The following is a 24,127-nucleotide window of genomic DNA, read 5'->3' as shown; positions in this document are numbered from 1 at the left end:
GGTATGAACAGACTTCACAAAATTGCCAGCGGGACCCATGATACAGAGAAAGATAAGAGCTCTCCTAAGAAACCCAAAAAAAACTCAATGAAGCCACCGCAGACTTTCAGTGCGTCTAACCCTGACATTGACAGAGCCCCATTATTTTACAGCCTTCACCTCCCCAAGAATCTAATAACCTCACTATAATTTTCATATTTATAAGTTCTAATGTTGTTTTAAAAGTCCAGTTTTACATGCTTAAATATGAGTTTCGCACAAGAGAATCCTTGCCGATACCAAGAGTCTCAAATCTAATAACCTATCCAGTGTCTGTTTGCAACATATAGCACTGAAACAAGACTCAGCAGCAGAAGAAAAAAAGCCTGGAAGAACAACAAAACCGAGAAACTAATTCTCGGTGACAGTCTCGTCTTTCATCTTGAGCCTTGCCTTGAACTCTACCTTGTTTAATTATTAAACCAGGAGCTGCTCAGCAAGGGCTGTCTAGTTTTGATGATTCCTAAATTCGATCCTGCTGACAGACTCTGTCCATTTTCCTCTGTATTTACTATTATCTAATGACAAGGTCTGAATGCTAATTATGAAATTCAACTTTCATTAAAAAATAGAGTGAAGTTTTTCAGACAGTGACCTCTTGGCTCCAAAGTGTCACTTTTCTTTACATCTCAACTTCATAAAAATTAAAAATGCCACTGTGAGAGATAGTACTCTCTTAATATTGTTTAATAAATAATATATAACAATGCAGTAGGTATATTAGGCAATCAACATGCTCCAGAAATTTCAACTTTACAATTACTTCATATATTTAATTCACATTTGTGAAAACTTAGGATGTTGAGATGACAAACTTGCATTTCAGATATAAATTTGGGTTTTGTTCATGACTTTGAATGTCCTCATTATGCTGATTATCCAGAAAATAAACTCTTGATATTTCCCCCAATAAACCTGATCTGCCTTCAGCCTTCTCCATCTCACCGACCTGCATCACTGTTTACCAGTCCTCACCCCCGGATGGACACCCGGGTCCAAGCCCCCACCTCTCTTACCTGGACAACTAACTGGTCTCCCTGCTCCTACTCTGGGCCCCTACAGTTTGTTCTGCACAGAGAACCAGAGATACAAATCACTGTGGATCTGTTCCCCATGTTTTAACCCTGTGAGACAGCCCTAGAGCTGGTCTCGGGGTCTGGGAGATATGCCTGGGTAACTGACTCTGGTTCAGATTCCACAGCTTTAAACTCAAGGCTGTACTTGGACCAGCCAGGCTGGGCTGCTGGGCTGTGCGTGGTACCTGAGGACCAGGTTCCTGCCTAGGACACAGGCTCTGCTATTCCATGAGGTCGCGTCATGTCAGGAATAAGGCTGAGCAGGTGCCCTTGCCTCGGGTGTGAGGAGCCCTGGCCCGAGAGCCATGAGCCTGCCTGTTCCAGGCCTGTGCTTCCAGAAGTCAGCTGGGCTTCTAACATGCTGGCGACATTCAGGTGTCTCCTCTGGCACTAGGGCTCTGCGAGGAGCCCTTCGGAGACCCTGCACCCTCCCTGATCTCTGCTGTGGCTCTAGTGACCTCCTCTGCGTCCTCACAGGAAGGGAACTTTGGTGTTTAGCCATGTGGTGACTGTGTCCAGTCCTTCCATCAAGATGAAGCTTCTAAGGTCTGTTGTAAAGTGGCCACACTACTCCTACTTCCCCATTTTCTTTCCTTCACATCAGTATTAAATATTTTCAGAAAAACAAGCAAGTTAGAAAGAATGAAACAAACAGAAAGAAAGAAACAAATTATCTCGAGACTGAAGTCAGTGAAAAAACAAGAAGAAAGATCTGTGAAGGTTTCTGGAGTTAAGTAGAGGGGGTATCGAGGCATCCAGGGTGAAACCCACGCCGACCTCAGTGCCCCTTGCCACTGGCACAGGCAAGCCTGCATGTGCAGGAGGCAGGGGGCTTTCTCCTGACCTGTCCCCCATTCACTCACTGCACACGGCAGAGCAGGATGACACGAGGAGAGAGGGCAGTCTCTAAGGGCAGGGAAGAGGAGGGACGCACTGTGCACTGGGTCTGCGCCAGGTACTCGCCCTCCATCCTGCTGAGCCGGGCGTTGGTGTCCTCCAGCAGCGCCTGGATGCCCTCCGTGTGCCGCCGCTGCAGCTCCAGCTTCTCTTTCTCCATGTCCGCCACGGCGCCGTGGAGCTGCACGCAAGACAAAGCTGGGCTCTCATCACAGTCACAGAGTAGGCTAAGTGCAGCTCAGAAACAACATGTTCCTGCATTTCCCTATGTACGTATATGCTGTCCCAAACAGCAGACGATACAGAACTCACAAATAAACATTCGAAGGAAAGGTAGCATATAAAAAGCACGATTAAGAAATGATTTTTTCCTTTATTTTCTTGAATTGGAGAGTTTAATGGATCAACAAATATTAAAGGGGATTACCCACTCCTGGCATCAACGGTAAACACGTAGACAGATAATCCACTGCCTCAGCTTACCTTTTTCCCCCAGTCGTTATTCAAAAATTCTGTACTTTGCTCACATAGCTTTTTCAGCTCTGTAATTTGGTTTTCTTTAGTCTCTCTGATAACCTGACAGTCACGTACAAGGGTCTGAACTGTCAAAAATGATAAAAACACAGTTAAACCAATTCTAGCTACATGAGTCTGATGATAAAAAATACAGTGCACTGGGGTTATATGATTCCATTTTCACCAAGTCTCATCTCCCTCTTACAAAATACCTTATTCTTTCCTCTCTTTTCTCCATTTCTATCAAGTCTTGGTTGAACCCACCATGCCTCACCCCCTAGACAGCCTCAACTGTGTGCCAGCCTCGGGATCATCCCCTCCAATGGGCGCGCTGTTGCTCAAAAGGCCTTTCTACAATGCAAACCCCGTGTTTCAATCTGTCCCTTCACGTGAGGGTATCCACTCTAGCTAAATGGTTTTGCAGCATCCTTCCAAAACTTCCCAGTATCAGCATTCCTACTACAGTACCTAGGAATTTTTAAAGTCCTTTCCCCAAAAATGTTTCAACACTCTCTCTAGTGGCTGCCTCTTGCATTTTGATGTTTCGACCTATAATCAGTCAGTTTAACACTTGATCACACACTTCCTCTTCCTTCTTGATGGAAGTGTAGGTGGGGAATACCTTTTAAATGCTTGTTCTGTCACTCACAATACTGGCACATACTACAAGGCATAAAGTAGACACTTAATGGAGTGAATCTGATTAGATTAAGAGGAATAATTTCCCTAGATTTCTCTGTGAAAGCCAGGGAATTCTAATTCTGTGACTGCCCTGTGGCAGCCCAATAAGGAGGCAGAGTTAAGAGCTAGTAACAGTGACAGACTTTTCCAGTTCCTTAACCAAACCAAGGACGCTCCCCCTACACACACACACACAGACTACAAAAGGTCAGAAATAAAATTTTACTTTACATAACCACTAAAATAAAATGGAAATATTATTAAGATTTATGTAATGATACAACATCACCTTTCTTTTCAAGTTTTCTAATAGTCTCCTCTGATTCATTTTGTTTCTTTTTGTATAAAGTTTTCAATTCATCTATTTCACTGTTCTTTCTTTCTAAAATCTGCAAAGGAATTGAAAATGTTTTAGTATATATTATGTTGTTTGACATCCAGAGCACATAATTTTTTAAATGAGCACAATGTTTTTTTGCAAGTCTATCTCAGTTAATCCCATAAAAGATGTAAAAATTATTTTAGTGCATTGAGAAAATAGTAAATATGCTAGAATAAGTGATTACTGAAAGAGATATGCTCTCTGCTTTGAATTTTCATGTATCAATCTTTAAGGAGACTATAAATAATAAATTAGGTGATTCTCTAAAATATAACTCAGAGATTAAACTGTCACAAAGTAGCAGGGAGAAGCCATCAAAACTTGACACGTTGGCATGGTACAATTCACCTCCCCTCTGCACTGGAATGGAGCATCTTCAGATGAGCATATCTCTGAGTCTTCCCACTAGTGTCCTATCATTTTCATGCACAATAAGAACCCCCAGATACATGGGGAGATGAGAGGTAATAAGCTTCTTTTATATCCAGCTCTGCTATTATGAATCAGAAAAATCATCTCAAAATATGTCAAAATTGCATGAATATTTTACATCATGAATTTATATCATGTCAGAAGTTTTAAAATTAATCATTTAATAAAATTTAATCAGGATTGGTATATACTTCCAAAATACATCTACACTCAAAATAACCCCAAAACCCTAGAGAGATAATAGAACTGTAAGAAAATTAACAAGCCGGGATAAAAAGGGTACTAACCAAATGGGGGGAAACTGAGGCAGGAGTATAAATACCCACTTTTTTCCTATGGTTTGGATATATTTCCTACACACCCAAAGTTGGCTACAAAAGGGGGTTATTCACCAATGTCTAACCGACTTTTTCTTAGTGCTTTTATTGCCAGCATTTCACTTTACCTCTCATTGTTTTAGTCCCACCTATAGGAGTGGATGGTAAATAAGAAAAGGGACTCGTCTGATCCTAACATCCGTATAGAAGCAAAGAAAGAAAAAGAGCGTAGGCAGAGGGATAAAACCCTCTCAACTGTGTTCCCAATTCCCGGCACTAAGGAAATGCCACACAAGTGACCAACCAAGGGATACACTCTCCAAATCTGGTATAAAGTCGAGGACTATGTTTATCTTTTCCCTGGCATTTCAAACTAGCTGCACTGCTTCCCCTTTTCACACCACGTTTATTTAAAAAGAGAAAACCCTGGAAAGGATTTTCTTACTAAAAGCTTCCCTTAGAACAGACCTGTGTAACAGACACACCAAGAGGCAGATTTCAAACCATTACAGCGATTTTCCAAATATACTTTACATTCCTTTATGTGATACATCGATAGGTTCTGTTTCACTTGAACATGTTATGAATGTTCATGGGAAGAGGCAAGGAAGAGAAAAGGGATTAAATACTTTTTCTTTCTAATTTTCAGTCAGTGGGTTCCACCTTGTTGCTTTGAAAGATGAGCCAAATATGCACCTAAATATTAACGTATTTTAGCTTTTAAGAAAGAAAGCTCAGCTATGTGATGCTCTGGCGTCAACTCCTGGCCTCTACCCCTGTCACTTAGTTTTGTGGAGCAGAACCACAAGCTTACTTTTCTGAAACAGTAAATGCCAAGTTGCTATTTGGAGATAAACACACACACACACACCTCTCACTAATTTTTAAGAATCATTACTAAAATGTAGTTTTGATTCAAATTCCATGGAGGATAACCATAAATTATTTTTGCTGTGCCCATTAAGAAGAAAAGTTAATTTTATTTAAAAATACAGGTTGAAACATTGGAAGGCATAAATATCAATGAGATAATAAAAAAAGAAGCCCACATAGTCAGTGCTGGCACCGGTCTATACCCAACGGAACTAGTCTAAGAGTTCCTTTTCAGGTTAAAAGGGAAATTTTAATTGCCAGAAAATGGAAAAAATATTAGGCCAAAACAAACTCTGGTATTTACAGTTGAACCAAAAAGTAATGTAAACTATAAGAATTTACATAAACACATATGTTCAGCAAATAAAGTTTAATGATCAACTTTTGTTGGAATATTAATTTAGTAAATTACATTTATAACAGACTATCATAAGTATGTAAATAAGTGAATGAACAGATGGATGAGAGGGTGGGTGGATGGATGGATGGAAGGACAGTGGGTAGATGGACAAATGGGTGGGTGGGTGGGTGGGTCAGTGGGCGGATGGATGGATGCATGGGTGGGTGGGTGGATGAATGGATGGAAGGAAGGATGGATGGACGGACGGATGGAAGGACAATGGGTAGATGGACGGGTGGGTGGGTGGGTAGATGGATAAATGATCACAAGACCTAGACTATTTAAAATACTGAATATTAACAGGAGAGTAAATGGCATACGCCCTACCTTCTGAACGTCAGCATCATGCTTCTGCTGAAGGTTAAGCTTTTCCTCATGACATTTAGCTTCTATCATTTTGATTTTCATGTCCAACTTTAAGAAAAATATTTTCAAGGTGTTAATAATTTGCTTTTCCCTTTGGCAAAAATACATGATTAAATTAAAATAACTCCTATATGAAAGAGCATAGCATTTTCCACTTTTTCCCCGCAGCCAAAGGTCTGGAAATCACACAAATCTACCAATGTTGGTTATATTCCTTGATCACTTCCAAACTAATTAAAAATCTTTCAAATAAATTTCACTTGATAGGTAAAACTGACACTACTAAACATGGATTCATCAATTATCCCCACACCACCCCAAGAAAGTTTTTTTAAAGTGACATTTTACCTGTATTTTGGCATTTATTGTTTTCTACTTGAGGAAGTCTCTATTCAACCATTTTAATTGTGTTTTTCTTATATCCAGTGCTCCTTTAAATACACCTTTCACCTATGCGATAGTTGGAGATGACCGTCCACTGGGGAGGGGGAAGGGACAGGCGAACAACCCTCAAATCATTACCTTGTTCTAAAACACACCCACTGTGGTCAACTCTGGTTCCCTAAAGATCTCTTTTAATTTTTTTAATCAATTAAGGCTCCTACATTTTTTAGACCCACTAGGCAGCTTGCATTTTATCTCAGTAATAGTTACCTAATAGATTTTTTAATCCCGATCAAGAGTTCTGGTGAGAATTTGCTGTGAAGCATTTCTACTTTCACCATAAAGTACCGTTCTTTCCCGTTTATTTTTAATCCCGAGCGTTTCGGGGCGTGTCCCATACTTCCACTCCCTCCCATCCCTTTACAATGTGTCTCTGTCCTTATTAAAACTCGGTCTCAAAGGTCACAGTGTGACATCATTTTCATTTTCCACCCAAAGGTCCTCTGACCTCCACGCCGGGTAAACGCCAGCCTCCCATCTTCAGCCAGGAGCTTTCTTCCCTGCCCGTGGCAGGCGCTCGCCCCGTCCCCCGCTCACCCCGGGAAGGTTTCTCTCCCTCCCTTGCCTCTCCCAGTCCTTCTTCCGCTCCCTGAAGGCCGAGTGTCCCAGACTGAGTCCCTCGGGCATCCTCACCATCCTCACCACGTGCGAGCATCTGCCCGGGGGGTTTTATCAGGATCTGGCTCTGAGGGCCCGGGGAGATGAGTCACACTTCTCCGTTTGCGGGCCTCCTGTCTCCTCGCTGCAGCCGCCTCCACACAGCCCGGGCGGGACGATGCTCTCGCACACGGCATTCGACCATCAGGAACACACAGCGCCTACTGAGGACCAGTTAAGGCCCTGCCTGGACCCCTCCTCGCCCTCGCCCTCAGCATCCAACGAGTCACCCGGCTCGCCCCAGCGAGGGCCGCCAGGCCCTGGAGCTCCAGGTGCACCCCCAGCTGTTCAGCAGCCTCAGAGCAGCCCTCGCGCCAACCTTCCGCCCTCCTCCATCTCGGACACTGCGGCCCAGTCACCTCTCTACAGCGCAGCTGAGATGCTGTCATTCCCCGTCAAGCCAGTAGCTCCCTGGGCCTGGGGTTGGCAGCAACACCCATTTCTGACTCTGCCACACTCTTGCGTTTCTTTCCCTGCCCTGGACGCCAGCCACGTGGCCTGTGGGCCCCAGCTAAGCATGCACCCGGTTCCTTGCTTCCACACCTCCTCTCCTCTGCCTATTAAGATCTCACATGATTCGATCCCTGGGTCAAATGCCACTTCCTCCAGGCCGTCCTCCTCAAGCTCCCCAGACAAAAGCAACCCTTCCTTCCCCAGTACACCTCACAACACTTCTCAGTCGATGCTGCACCACAGCTGGTTTGCACAGTACTTTCTTTCCTTCCTTCCTGCAATGGAGACAACTCCACAGGAATGAAAGGCGAGTGTGACAACCATTTGATGGACGGCCCATTGCCAAAGCAAAGGCTGAAGCTGGATAGTTCCCCTTTTACAGGCATTCCCACAAGCTATTTTTGAGGGAATTTCTGAAATTTCTACTTAGAAAGACTTTAGGAAATGTTATTTACCAAGTCCACTGGGCCCCCTTTTCTCAGAAGTTTGCACTTCAAAGAACAGCTCTGAGGATGGACATTCCTGCCAAATGAACACAGCTGGTGAGTATGCCCACTTACTTATTATAAAGGCATTTCCTTGGGTTTAAAAATATCCAACTAACAGGATAACTAGTTAAATTTTAGGATAATTACCAATGTCATTTTACTCGACTGAATATCACTAACCTTAAATTAAGGGTTTTTTGGGATCACTTAATCTATTCACTCAGGTATCTGACACTCACTCCTGCAGAAAAATAGATTTCTTATTCAAAATGCTACTTTTTGCTATTAACAGTTTTGCATGTGTAAATTGTGTTTAACATTTGATACTGAAGTTAGCAGAAAACAAAATATAATGGCATGATAACCATTAATGAGTTTGTAAGGGACAAAATGTATTAAAATGAATTAGGTGGGCATCGTCTACACATTTTAAATCCCAAGGAAGTCCTTTTCACATTATTACAAAGCTTAATGTTGACCAACGGCCTCCATCTTCCCAAAAGGAACACAATGTACCCAAAACAAGGTTTATTCTGATGTAGAGAGGAACTACAAACTGTGAGCTTTTTGATAAGGTATACAATGCAGCCACTGTAATTCTACTGAAATTTTTTGTTTGCCTTTATTTACTGTAACCACATAGCAGTTGAACTGCAAGGTGGAAAACATTACTGATGTCAACCATCTGCACTGCCCAGCGGTTTCCAAAGCATTATCAGCAACACCACGGAATGATGTCTTCGCTTAGTCACCCTTCCTTTCGACATCTCAACAATCATCATGGCGAACTGCCAGGAAACGATTCATAAAATAATCATCACTTTACTCACTCAGATACCTAATTGTTACGATCATCTTTTGAGAATTCTGTGAGTTACCGGAGGAAATTATCATATGAGAGTAATTAAGATTCCCCGATTAGTATCTCCAGTGTATCCTATGCTGAAAATGTTAATCTGTAATATCTCATGCTGCCAATTGTTATTCACCCTGCTTATTTATAAACACAGTGCAAAAAAACAAGATTCCTATCTCTCATTATCTTATCCCTGGGGCTGAGAGACGGACGGAATCTCCCTAAACAGTGATTCCTAATCTCCTAGAGCTCATCACAGTAAGGCAATAAGTGATTTAACATACATGGTGCATGCTGGTATTTTTTTCTAATTTTTAAACTTTGTCATACATCATGTACACAGATAATTTATGTGAAACAAACAGAATTCAATTATGTCATTTTTACTTATTTTGTTTAGCTTCTCTGCACTGGTTGGTGTGCCTTCCCTTTTTTATTTAAATCTGCCCCCGTTCCCCATTTCTCCCCACATCACACCTGCACGGTGTACCCCATAAAAACAACCTAGTCTATCTTCATGTCATCTGCCATTCTCGCAGAGTCACATACAAATGGGAACAAGTATATGTAACGGTGTGGGGGTTGGTGGCACACTGCTAGTGTCCCCAGAGATCTATGTCCCTGTTCTTTCTTTGGGGCCCAATGGCCACCAGCAAATATGGGCAGGGCACATGGCTGTATCATGACCATGTAACTAGGTATAGTCAAGGGGGATGATAGGATAGAAATGATTCAGGCAACTTGGGACATTTAAAAAAATTAAGTGGCTTTCTCCCTGTGCTGCCCTTCTTTCTGAAGGATGGCACTTGAAGATAAGGTACAACCAACCCTTCAGACCCAGACATTGAAGCCATTTGCTGAGGATGGTGGAACTTACCAACTAGCCCAGGTCCCCAGTGACATCACTGAGCACAGCACTCCCTACACCCCCTGGGTTGTTATATGAGAGGTAAATAAATTCTCTTCTTCAAACCACTATACCCTTAGCAATACATAGTTTTTTACTGTGAATATCTCGCATGCAAAAAATAAATTTCTGCATCTTTCTTTCTCTCTGAACACTACCTCATGGAACTCTCTCAAAAAATACCTGCTCTAGTTTTATTCATTCTTTTTCATTGCTATCAATTATTTCTTAATGAGAAAACAAAATTTATTCAACCATTCCCCTTAATGAATATTCACTTTGTGTTCAGTGCTTTTCCACTACAAGTAAAGCCACAAAAAATATTGTCACACATGCATCCTACACACTGGGCTTTGATTTCTACAGGATGGGCTCTCGGAAGACATGTAAATCAGTCAATGGTGGATATGCCTGCATGACTCGGCCGCTGTGAAAGGGAGACTCGAATTTCTGTAAGAAGATCAGATATCTCATTACTACTTAATTTGCATTTCCCTGAACACTACAGTGTCTCAGCTCCTTTTCAGGTGTTTTGGGGGCCATATGATATGTTTTTCTGTGAAATGCCCTTTCACAATGTGATCCATGTTTTGTCTGTCTATTGGTAAGACCTCCTGGTATGTTGTACACATGAACAGACAATCTGTCCCAAACATTTTCCCCAAATCTATTATTTTTTATTGATTTTGTTATATATTTAACCATACAAAATCTTTTATTGCACTTGGTGAAATATTTCTATCATTTTCTTTATAGTTCCTGGATTTGGAAAGGTTTGAGAGTCAGGAAGGTCTTCTAATTCCTAGATTTTTTTGTGTGTGTGTGTGCAAGATTTTTGTGTTGTTTCAAAACTTTTTGATTGGGCATTTGTAGGTTAAGCTTTTAGTACATCCAGAGTTCATGCTTGTTTTTGTGTTTAGAGGATGAAGACCAAGTTTTATTTTCTCCAGATAAATTTAAGTTTATACCAGAATCATTTATTAAATGTCTTTTCTTAATGAATTAATAATAAGCTTTGTTATTAAATTTTTATTCTTACTGGGATTTATTTCTTGTAATGTCTTTTTGGTTTTGGTGTCAGGGTCTCCCTCATAAAATGAGTCAAGAAGCATTCCCCCTCTATTATCTCAAAGAATCTCTGAATACAGGAATTGGTCTACCTTAAATGCTCCCTTACATAAATACATAGTTGTAAAGGGAAGGGGTATTTTAACACCATTTCTAAGTAATTGTAGCTATTCTTACATAAACCAGCACTCACAGTGCTAGATTTTTAAAGTTGCTTGCATTGTGGAATCTAAAACTTTTCATACTCTGTCACTGTAAGTTCTGTTGGTCTATCTTGACCTTGGAATGGATCTTTTACCTCTGTGTGATTTTATAACACCATGCATTACTCATTGGGAAAGTATCAGTTCACTGAGTTACATGGATTTCCAAACATTGAAAATTTCATTGTACAACATCAAAACTTCACACTGGTTAAGATCACCACTGATCTCATCAGAAAAGTCTTAGTATTAGAAAGCTCTCAAGCTCATGGTGACTGATACAAGTTTTCCAAAATTCTAATTTGAATTAAGAGGTCAAATCTTATCATTAGCAACAAACACTATCAGTTGTTTTACATTTTGTTCGTTTTTAAGAAAATGTCTGCCCAATATCCAAGTCTGAATAACCCTGCTTTGTCAGTCAGTCATTCTTTGAAATAAGAATGGTAATCCACAAAAACAGCAGCTATTCAGCTCATCACTGAATGAATCACGCAAGTGTCCTTGCTCCCGGCGGCCATCGTACTGTGATAGGCAGTCGATCTTTATGCATAGTTCCCGTTCATCACTCAGAGGTACAACATTTAATTAATCATTTCACTGCTTACTTCATCAAGGACATTCTTAAGTAAAATTGGTAATTTTTTCCCTGTGAGCGTGTGGCAGTAAAGAATATCATGACTACCGGTACAATTTAGCGCCACCATCTTGATTTAGGCCAAGGCATAGCTTCACTCAGCATTGTGTTTGCAAAGTTAATGCAAATGTCAATACAGTAAAGAAAATAAATAACATTTAAATATTATTACAGAAATAATTTGACCTCACAGACTTCATGAAGGAGTCTCAGGGACTATGGGGCTCATGGACCATACTTTGAGAGCCACTACCCTAGAGAAACTTGCACACGTGTGTCAGGATACATGTATAAGATTGTTTATAGGATCATTGTTTGTAAAAGCTGAAAATCAGAACAGATTCATCAAAAAATGTGAAGAAATGATGGCAGATGCATTTAATAGACAGCAAATGAACCTACTATAGTGATATGACATATCAAGGATGAATGTCACCAACATACTATTAGAAGTGAGACACAAAAGAATATATAAAGTTTAGTTCTATTTATATGAAGCTCAAAACCTACTACAATAAAATATTTTCACTTTTAAGGATGTAGGAATTGATAGTAAAATCAACTTTAAAACAAAGGAGGGAAATGATCATCAGAATAAACCAGGATAATAGTCACTTCTAGGGACGACTAAAGAGAGTTATGATGGAAGGGCCAGACAGTGAGCATCTGGGACATCGGCCAGGAGCTAATCGTTGCCTGGGTGCTCTTTACAATGGTATTCTTTGTATAATTACTTATTCTATGTTGTGAGACTGTGTGTATCTGAATGCGATATTCTTAAGAAATGTTTTAAAATATCAATTTTTTCATTTATTATGTCAGTGACTACGGACTTCATTATGTTGGACTTATTTAAATTCTACATTTAACTAGCAGATTCACAAAAGGGAAAAGTGCCTAATTGGCATTACATTTAAGAAAGAAGCAACATCCCTTTTTAGGCAATAGGTGGGAACATTCAATATGGGTGGAGGTGGGGTTCAAAGGAAATTTTCTATTTTATTTTACAAAAGAGCAATTTCAGCCATCTGCTCTGTAAAAACCGATGCTTGCTCTGAAAATTTATCTCCCTCGTTGTGTTGTTTCTTCTTTCATTTCCAGTGACAACAGTTTTCCAAACGTCTTAATCTATGTCAGAAATCTTTTTAAGGATACTAAAAAAACAAAACAAAACAAAAAAAACCCCCTATTGCTTGATACTAACTGTCACACAATTCTGTGATGTGGATATCACAGGCAATGTGTTAGCAATTACAAAGGCAAACAAATCCAAGTATGTTTGTGAATGATAGACTCCAGTTAAAGGATCACTGTCACTGAGCATATGTTTCCTCACAATGCCCAAAATAAGCTGAAAATTTAAAGAACACCTTAAAATATTTTATAGGTGTATTTTTAGCCACCAAAATAAAACTACCACAATTCTGTGATAAAATATTGCAAATATTACTCATGTAACATCTTTATATTTTCCACACCATTATAAGTTTAAAATGGGCCCTGGCCAGCATGACTGAGTGGTTAGAGTGCCAGCCCATGAACCTAAGGGTCACAGGTTTGATTCCCAGTCAAGGGCATGTACCTGGGTTGCAGGTTTGATCCCCAGCCCTGGTCAGGCATGTGTGGAAGGCAACCAATCGATATGTCTCTCTCACACTGAGATCTCTCTCTCTCTCCCTCCCTCTCTCTCTCTCTCGTTCTCTCTCTCCTCCCTCCCTTCCTTCCACTTTCTCTCTAAAAATTAATGGAAAAAATATCCTCAGGTGAGGATTAACAAAAAAAAAAGAAATTAAATTGTTTACGATAGTAAACATAAAAATCCATCCTTTTAATTTTAGCATGTAAGATGTAATTTGTTATCCTAAAGAAATATTAAGAGATGCATATACAGACAGATATATAAGGATATTCTTCCCAGAGGTATTTATGTTATTGAAAATTATAAACAATCTCAATACCTAACAAGAGGAATAAATTAAATTAAGTAGGCATACATCCATACTATGAAACAGAACACAGCCATTAAAAATAGATGCTTAGGAACAATATTTAATAGCATGGAAAATACTCAAGATATACAAAACAATATATATGATATATCTCAAATTTCTAAGGAAATATGTTTTAAGGATACAATGAAAAGACTAAAAGACATTACAATGACATTTTACCACTGTTTTTATTTTCAGGTGTTAATTTTATACTTGATTTTATTTCCTTCTTTACATGTGTCTATAATTTCCAAAATTTCTTCAACAGAAATCCACATGAACTATTTTAAAATCACAAGTACTACTTTAAAAGAAAGAAGAAACTAAGGTAGTTCACACATTGGGGCCACTCAGCATATACTTTCAAATATATTAGGATGAAGAAACCATTTCTTCAAACAAGTCAGAAATGACTTATGTAATTGCACAAGGGTTATTTTAGCCCAAATGTACACTGAATATATTTTAAGATATGGAGTAAGTTGATGTTTACATGCAAACTTCTCAATGATGCTGAAATATTTTTACAGTATGCCAAAAAGAAAAACAAAAACATAAGGGTGTGGAAAAAATAAAACCACACACAGTTAAAAAGGAATCTCTGATGCAATACATGATGGCTGTAAATGTTTTTCCTTTCAACACATGTGGGTAGCACTGGTATGTTTACCCCTGACCCAAAATGTCATCAGAAAGATACTATTTCTTGAAAGACCAAAAATATTTTAAAAAGCCACCACTTCCTTTCAATTATTTTATTTATTCTATGGTAAACAGCCTCAACAGTAAGAAATAGTACAAAATAAAAGGAAAGGGAAAATGGCTGGAAATGACTTGGAATGACTTGCAAAAATAATTGACAATTATTGAAAAGAAAGAAATGCCTAACAAGAGACCAAAAGGAGGCACATTTGCATATAAGAAGTATTACTTTCAAAAAGGTTTTGTAAAATGTAATTTCTTTTGATTTCAATGTGTGTTTTTTAAACACTAGATTGCAGTAAGAAAAAAATCCTGCATGCCTTAACTCGGAGCTACAAAACAACAGACAATATTACTGAGATCAAATCTATATAATTTTGTTACCCAATGCCACCCCCAATAAAAGAATATTACTGACAGCAGCAGCAATAATCCTACCAGATGGAAATTTTTTAAAAATAGCCCTTCTTCCTCCATTAACAACAAAAATAATCTTATATGCTCATGGTATTATTTGGATTATCTAAGGAAAAAAGCAATGCCTTTTGTGATAGTTTATAAATAGGGTAGTAAGAAAACTTGACCATGCTGAAAATAACCAAACTGAAATTAAATTTTAGAAATTCATAGAAGCACCCTCATTAAAATGAAAGATTAAATTATTTACATAAATTTATTAGAAACATTCATCTAAGTCCAACAATTTTTCACATTTGCACACTGAAATAGTGCATTACAGTTACAAGTTACATACATATTAATTATTCCCAGTTGATTCTGTTAACAACCCTGTGAGATCATTAAGCATCCTCTCTTTAATCAAAGACTGAACTAATGTCCCTAACTTCCTCGGGTCACAGACTAGGGAATGAAGGCAGGTCGGGGACACAGTTGTTCCATCCTAATCTAACTGTGTTCTGTCATATGCACATATTACCAAAGTGTTTCACTGGTGTCATAAGCAAAAATACAAATAATGATGATTTTGAGATGTCCCAGAATAAAAATTTTAAGAGAAAATAATAAAGCAAATTAACCTTTGTTTAGTGACTACTGTATGTGAAGCATATAGGTACTTATAGGCTACAGACCTTCATATAAGTCCTGGAAAGCAGATATCTCCCAAGTTAGATGAGAAAACTGAGGCTCAGAGAGGATAAGTATCTTCTCATTTTCACACAGCTAATAAGTAGGATTTAAATCCATGTATTCTTTTTTTTTAAAATATATATTTTTATTGTTGACAATATTACAGATGTCTCCCATTTCTCCCCGCCTTATCCACCACCACCACCACCCTCCCCGCTTTCTTGACTGCATAGCCTATGCTCTTGACCAACAAACAATATCACCTCTTTATCACATTCTTTCTTTCTTTGGTCATTCTACAATTATTATTCTATTCTCGAATGACCAAAGAAAGAAAGTGTATTATGTCATATATCAGCTATAACAACAGCTTAATTTAGCCAACCAATTTAAATACTAAAAATAGTAAAAGCAGTGAAACTAGGAAGATACAAGTAATTTAAGACAAAGGGAGAGGGAAAGAATTCATTGAGGTCAGAGATACTGCTTTTAAGAGTTGCCATTTCCCCTACCCCCTGAGAATTAGAAATTGCAGTCAGGAGAGAGCCCTTCAGCACACCCTGTATAGCCGGCGTGGAGCTGGGACACACCGAATGGAAGACGGGCATTAAAACTACCAAGACAAACCTGCCTACCTGCATCATTACTTCATATGTGTCCCAAAGACCACCTCTTCCTACCAAGCATCATTATTCTAACTAGGAACCTGAGAACTTGTATTATGCAAAATGTAAAAAGTGTCAATAATAAGGCATATCAACAATATCTCAGTCTTACCTCTTTCTCATGCATTCGAAAGAGCAAATGATCCTCATGGAGACTGCTGGATTTTCTCAGGTTGAACTTGGGAGTCATCTGTTGAATGAGTGAGAGTTATTCAATTCTTTTTCAGGCCTGGTTTATCCTGAATCCCAAAGTAAACTTCTAAATTGCCTGGAGTTCATGTCAAAATGATGCCAACACTGGAGAGAAAAAATGATTCACCACTTCCACGTGATAGGATTAACAAGACAATTATGCTTCATAATGTGGAACTGCACTATTTTCCATAAATGATTTATTTTATTTAAAAATATCTGTCCATAGGAAAAGTCCAATGGAATTCTTACCTACCAGAGAAACTGGAATAGGCTTCTGTCTCAGGTACCGAGGATTTTCTATCTGAAAATTTAAAAATAAAATAAGAACTTATTAATTTTTTTAGTTTTAATTATTATTTGAGCAAATATAGAATTAAGCTGCTTATGAAAATGTTTTTCTATATGTCTTAATATTTAGTTTGTTTTTTAGAATAGCTATTGCATAATACATTTTTAGTGGCCCACTAACAAATGAAATATAAAGCATAACCTTTGCAGACACAATTGTACTTTCATGATCCTTTCACAGCCTATGTTTTTGAATAGTCTCAATATTGTAAGACTGTCAATTCTTAGCTTGATGTAGTGACTAAATTTACCCAAACCAGTATCTAAATAGGGTTTTTGAAAACTTACGAAGCTCATTATAAAACATATTATAGATAAAGGGACAAGGATAGTAAAGACGTGCCTGAAGAAAAAGATCCAGGGGGGTGGCTCAGAGACATAATAAAACTACAGTAGTGAAGAAAGTCAATGGAACTAGAAAGTACAGAAACTCAAATATATTTGAGCATATTATTCATGAAAGATACAGCATTGCAGGTTATTGAGGAAATAAGGATGTGTTCAATACGTGGAAGAAAATTAGATCAGATCCCTTCCTCACACCATGTATGATAAACTTCCGAAGACTGAATACTTATAATTAAAAGCAGAAGTATAAACACTATCAGAAGACAATCTAGAAGAATGGCTGTATGGCTTTACAGTGTAAAACTTTTTTAAACAAGAAACAAAAAAAGCATAAGCAAAAAACACATTAATAAAGTTGACCACTTTAAATAAGAACTTATCTCCAAAAAAAGATATCATAAAGTGAAAAGGCAAGACATACATTGGGAGATGTTTGCACAAATGCTCAGTCTCTAAAATGTGTAAAGAGGGTCTTGAAAAATTAAAAAAGAAAGAACAATCCATTAGAAAAAAAATGGGAAAGACTTGAGACACATTTCACTGATGATGAAATGTGAATGACTAGTAAACATATGAAAATGTGCTCACTCTGTTTATAAATAAGAAAAATGTACAGGAATACTGCAATGCGATGCTGTTTTACAGCCACCGACTGGCATACATTAACCATTTGACAGAAAGAGTGTTCCAGATGTGGAGCACTACTGGTGGGTGTATGAATTAGTATATTTACTTTTGGAAACATTCATTAAGTAAAGACAATAAAATCCACTTAAATATCATACCAGACAAAGAGGCATATTCTTTAGCAAATAGCACTGGACTATATATACTCAGCTGTTTTAAAAATAGAGGCAGAAAAGGTCCAGCAGGCAGCAAAGTGCACTCGATAAATATTTATTGTTTGAAGGTATATATATGAAAAGTAAATAACTAGTCTCTATTTTTGGAATGGAGAAAACCAGCATAGAAAGTAAGTTCTTCAAAGACACACGCAAATCTGAAAATATATAAACCCCAAGTCATGAAGGAGAGTTCAATTTAAGGGGGGAAATAAAGGAAGAGGGAAGCAGGGAATTCTCAACGATGCTCAAGCTCTAATTAAGCTTAAAATTTAAAACCAAAAGCCAAGAAAACCATTTGTGACTTATTTTTACTCAGCTCTACCTTTATAAGCGGGGTACAAAATACTGGTTGAGCTAATACGATGCAGCCTCTCAACTATACAGTCACTCCCAGTCTACCCACTCCACCCTTAAAAGCCACTAAACACACAGGTTAAGGACTCCTTCTTTTATCATAGATCTCCTTTTTCAAATGGACCAAAGAAAAAAGGAGAAAAACCTATTCTAATACTGAAAAGCAACAATGAACTCCACAAACAAGGATAAATCTTCTGTTGTTATTTGTTCACAAGGCCCTGAGTTTGTCTCATAAGCACTTTTAACATGTAATGAGAATTATTCATAGCAAAGCATGCTCTTGAGTCTGTTTGGGGAAAAGAGCAATCTATTTTCTGATTTTATAACAGCAGCCAGATGTGCTTTGAAGTTCAATGTTCCCACTTTGTAATCCCAAGTAACATGGACTTGAAGAATCTGTAAACAGCCTTAACATCTACTCTTTCCGTGCTCCTAGGAAACTTCCCGTTCTCTCGTAACACCCCGAGAAAGGACACCCCAACAAGGAACATCCAAAATGGGAAGTAAAAAGGATGATGTGAAACATTAAAGTCTGAAAATATTATACAGAAAGCAAAGCCAAAAATAAGTAAGTTCCAACAGCATGAGGAAATCACATGATCGAACACTTCTTGTTTAAGAAGCAAGCAGAATCACAATAGTAAAATATATAATAATTTAAACTAGACGTAAATACAGACATCTGAATGCTCTCTAGCGAAAGCTGGCTTTGACGTTCTGTTTTGTTTAGTTCTTTAGCAGATTCGTTTGTTTGGTTACAAAGGGTTCTGTCAGTTTGTTTCTTCAAATTATTGAGGATTTGGTCAAACTCACCAAATACTCCCTTATAGACTAATGTTGATCAAACAGAGGTGGTGCATGGTTCCAGAAAAATAGAAAGACATTGTATCTGGTATTTTAGCTGTCTTAGAGGAAAGGACATTATTAAGCAATATACTACTAGCAACACCCTAAAATAAATGTTTTTAAGTCACAGCATCAGTCAGAGAAACTGCCAAAATTCTACTGCATAAAATAAACTCACTCCTCAATGTTAAATCAATTATGCTCCAAAATAATATTTTTAAGTCAATATTTTAGAACTTAAAAAAACATTTTTCACAGAAATAATACTACAAATGGAGGCTCATTCATTGGTTTACTTGCATTTCAACAAACATTTAATGAGCACAAATAAAATACAAATATAAAGACACAGTCCATTGGCATAAGGAAAAGCTAATAAGCCAAAGGAACAGAATGGAAACAGACACGTACTGTCACCTGATTTATGAGACAAATAACACTGCAGTGCAGCTGGGAAAGAGGTGTTTTCAATAAATAGGACTGTCACCCATCTATATACAGGTGACAGTGTGTGTGTGTATATACACACACACACATATATATACACACACACACGTATATATCACAAAAACAAATCTAAACTTCCTATCTTACAATATATAACAATACCACTTCCAGATGGTATGTAGATCTAAATAGACAAATAAAATAAAATAATAGAGCTACTAAAAGAAAACATGGGAGAATATCTTCAGGAACTTAAGATAGTCAAAAATCTTAAACAGAACCCAAAATAGCACAAAATATAAAGTGGTAAAATGAGAAAATGAACTGCATTAAAATTTTAAATTTCTGTTCATCAAAGACACCAGAAAGAGAATGAAGAAAAGCAACAAAGTGGAAGAAGATATTTATAATACTATATTCCAAAAGGACTCTAATCCAGAATAGATACAAAGTTCTTACATATTCATTTTTAAAAAGGCTGACAAGCCAACAGAAAAATTGGCAAGGCCTTAAATAGGCACTTCACTCTGAGAGGCTATCCAAACCATCAATAAACATATTCAAAAGCACCTAACTTTATTAGTCATCAGAAAATACATGTTAAAAAACACACTGCAATGTCATTAACCACTCTCAAGAATGGCTACATATTTTTAATTAAAAATAATTGTCAACACTAAGTACTGGAGAGAAAGTATCAGAACAGAAATTGCACACACTGTTGATGATCAAACTGGGACAATCACTCTAGAAAACTCGTTGGTATATCTACTGTATCAATAAGCTTTTGCTGCATAACAGATCACCCCAAACCTTTATGGCTTCAAACTACAACCATTGGATTTAGCTCCCAATTCTGTGGGTCGGCACCTTGGGCAGCCCATCCACCAGAACAGCTCGTCTCACTGGACGTACTCATGGGTCTGCTACGCTAGTGACGCTGCCCCTGGGTGACTGATTACAGCAGTTCTCAGTAGGCCACAGTGACAAAGGCCACAGTGAGTAGAGTAGCCAGGCTTCCCGCATTCCTTGCAGGAAGAGTAAGGGAGCATCCACAGCCAATGATGCCTTGCAGGTGGCTCGACCACAACGGGGAGGTTTACCCCTTCCTGATGGGCCCTGGCCTCAGGGTGGGGCCGACTGACTCTGGGGTGCTGTCCACCCTCCAGAGCTCCCTGAAGGAATCAGGAGAAGACTCACTCCTGCTGCCTGCTGACCTCACCCTGCTCCTTCCCTACTTCCTGCCCTGAGAGCTCTCCCCGCACAAATCCCCCACCTGGATCCTGCTCTCTGGGGCTCTGTTTCTGGGGACCTAAGGGGTCTACTTCCTCGCTGTTGGTTTGCTCCTGATGGAAGTGAGGCTCTGCAGTCAGCACATGGACCCAGGGTGAGAACTGATGGGTGACCAGGATGAAAAGCCCAAGAGAGTCCTCCCCTGGCCCCTCACCCCATCCTTAGAAAAATAAAAAAACGATTTAAGAGAGTTATGCAGGAAATACATATATATATACACACACACACACACACACACACACAATGAAAGGAAGCTTTCCAAAAAGTGTAAGTTAAAAGGTTAAAGAGTAAGAAAAAAAATATATGAGGAAAATTTAATTGCTAGTTTTAGTAAGTAAATCCCTACTTTAAAAAGGTGTTCCTAGAAAAATATTCACACACTCCTGGAAAAGAAAGAATATATTGGGGAAATAATGTATTTTTTACATAAACTAGAAAATTCAAATTCTGGACCATCTAATGCATCAGCATGAAGGCATTGGCAGCCACGTTAACAATATCTAAAGTGTACCCTTCATATAGAGCACAAAAATTAACTAGCTATTAACTGATAGCTCAGAAAGAGGAAGGAAAACCGTCTGTGGCACATTCTCATACAAACTAAAATCAAAGCAAAAATCTAGCCTTTAATACACTGGATACTTAAATTATTCTACTGTGATCAAGAGATACAGTTCAGTCTGATTAATACATATGTTATAAATATATAAAAATGCGAGGCTTTCATACTTTACACTGTTAGTGCATCCTCTGAACAATACAAATGTGAAACCAGACCCCAGGCAGCCCCAGTTTTAAGGCATTACCTCAAAATATTTTAGATGCTTTATTTTTATTTTATTACACAAATGAAAAATTTAATCCTCTGAACCGTTAAATAATCGTGAAAAGCATTCTGTGCTCTTAAGAAATGTCTATGAGAAGTTTCAACCAGCTAAGGGCAGAGGCAAGTTTAAAAGGACAGCCCAGAATTCCATTTCCCACTCTGACATTGCTTTCTGGCCAAAGGAATGTCTTCCAGAGGCATCGCCTGTGCTCGTCTCCCAAGCTGCGAACTCAGACAACTTACCCACACTTTCGAAAGTGAAAACGTCTTTCTTCTGACGTCCTGGTCCCCTCTGGTGGTCAGCTGTTCCTCTCTCCTCTGTCACTAAGAGACTCGCGCTGCTAAATTCCTGCCCATTCCCCTGCCCTCTGATCACAGCCCTGCCGGAGCCAGGTGTCCTCGCTTTGCTCCCCACCCGGCCCCCTCTGCGAGGAGCAGAGCTATTCCAGGGCCGGGCGCACCTGCCCCTCTGTACAGCGCCTATGACATAAGATTCCGGCCCCGGAGTCTCCTGAAGCTCCATACTTTGAACGCCCAATTAATCGTGCCATCTCTTCAAACCCCACCAGCCTGAAACAAACTCATAAACCCCTACAGTGGATTCCCCCACAATCAAGTCACTGACGGAGAGCCAACATTCATTCCTATTTCCTGCCACCAAACCCTCGGGAGGCCTTCTGTTCGGCCTAGTCGGTCACTAAGCACTGTTGACTCTCCTGCCACCTTCACAGAAGCCACGCTCATGCACAGCCCGCTGCAAACACCTACGGGATGACCCGTCCCCTTTCCCTCTTTCTACTCACATCCACTACAACCTTCAAAATGCCACCAAGCTGATTTTCCTCAAGGGGCGCTTTCCTTAAAGTCCATCAGCGGCAGGAAGGCTTTAGGTTTTTAAAAATAATAATCCCTAATGTCATGAGGAAGTGAGAAACAGACAATCCCAATCACAGGTGTTTGGAAAAGAAATTGGCAGATACCTTCTGGACCTAAGGAAGCAACCAAATACGTCTGAAATGAATCTTCTAAGGCATTTCAGTGCAGTAATTACTTACATTAGCAACAAACAGGGAGCGACCTGAGTGCCCAAAACTAACAGACTGCTTGTATAAGTTATAGAATATCCATCCAAAGGAAGAACTGGTGCAACCATTAAGATTCGTGTTTACAGAACTGTTATAAACTTAAACCAAATTTAAAATAGGAGATAATAAAACAGTATTTAAATATAACCCCAATTTTGTTTAAATTTTAATTTTATAAATACACACAGAAAAAAAGGAAATACACATGAAACAAAATGTTACATCTCTCAGTGTTACTGTTTTAAAATAGTTTATTCCTCTCATTTTCTGTATTTTTCAAATGTTCAAATTACAAACTTTTTATAGTAACAAAGCGTGATAAAAATTGTTTTACACCCCTTTCCATTTTCTCAAAGCATTTAAACACTATGTATGTGAAGTGGACTGTGGAGGGGAAAAAATAAACCTCCTGGGCTCACTACTGCCTAAAATTTAAAGGCTAAACTTCTCAATTTAGCACTCAGGGCTCTCATGTAACCCAGCTCCTAACGTCGCCCCCGCGTCCCCCACAGACCCCTAAGGTCCGGTCCTGAGAGGCCACTACAAGGCCCTGTTCCTCACGCCTACTCCTGCCTTGAATCCTGCTCTGCCCTCTCCACCGACCCCAGGACTCATGGCCCAGCCATGGGACCTCTTTCGACCCAAATGTCCTTGCTTCTCCAGCTCCTCCCTCCTTCCCCTCCACCTCAGCACTGCAGCCTACGTTCTATCTAACTCGTCTGGTAGTTTATCATACACTATCTTACATGGTTATTTTCTATTTATGTGTGTATCTCTTATTTCCCCAACAAGAAAGCGTGTCAAGGGCAGGGACTATGTTGTGCTTGTTTAGAACGTTATTTCTCTTTCCTGTACTCACAGCCCTTCTCGGGGCTAACACAGTACTAAGTTCTAACATCCAATACTAGTCACTGAACAGAATTAAATGAGTTCAGATGTTTTCAAGTGCAGCACAATTTTGCCACAGCAATACACATACATAAAACAAATACTTGTTTTACCCCAAGATTCCAACTATTAAGGCGAGCTTCGATGTCGCTGTCATCCAAAGAAATGGCAGGTTTTTTCAAATGAACTTCCTGAAATACAAAAGAGAAAGGAAGAAACAATGAAGGAAAGAAGGGAAGAGGGGGAAATAAAAACAAAGGAGGTAAAAAAAAAGGGAGGGAGGGAGGGGGGGAAGGGAGGGGGGGAGATAGACACAAATAGGTCACTCAGAGCAGTGGGAACTGGTGAGCTTTCTGTGATGCTGGCATTGCCCTCAGAGGAAAGGGTTATGTTACAACTGAGCGAGTTCTCAGTTCTAAGTAATGATTGTTTATTACAGCTGCTTGGGGCTATGAGATGCCTTCACAATATATTCACACAGTAACTAGATTTCAAAAAAAAACATCAAAG

General features: G+C 39.0%; 1 protein-coding gene across 1 annotated transcript in view; it reads right to left on the bottom strand.

The window, feature by feature from the left end:
• The window catches only part of CEP112 (centrosomal protein 112), a 214,867-nt gene that overhangs the window by 169,478 nt on the left and 21,262 nt on the right, over positions 1–24,127 (bottom strand). The window contains exons 5-11 of the mRNA XM_016214517.2: positions 23,731–23,808; positions 16,588–16,635; positions 16,252–16,329; positions 5,941–6,027; positions 3,499–3,598; positions 2,496–2,614; positions 2,050–2,193 (exon numbers count right to left, since the gene is read on the bottom strand). Coding sequence (XP_016070003.2) covers positions 2,050–2,193; positions 2,496–2,614; positions 3,499–3,598; positions 5,941–6,027; positions 16,252–16,329; positions 16,588–16,635; positions 23,731–23,808 — 654 coding nt within the window. The remainder of the gene's footprint in view (positions 1–2,049; positions 2,194–2,495; positions 2,615–3,498; positions 3,599–5,940; positions 6,028–16,251; positions 16,330–16,587; positions 16,636–23,730; positions 23,809–24,127) is intronic.

Source organism: Miniopterus natalensis, chromosome 17 (assembly GCF_054644295.1).
Source record: "Miniopterus natalensis isolate mMinNat1 chromosome 17, mMinNat1.hap1, whole genome shotgun sequence".
Lineage (NCBI taxonomy): Eukaryota > Metazoa > Chordata > Mammalia > Chiroptera > Miniopteridae > Miniopterus > Miniopterus natalensis.
This window is presented reverse-complemented; position numbering and strand designations above follow the sequence as displayed.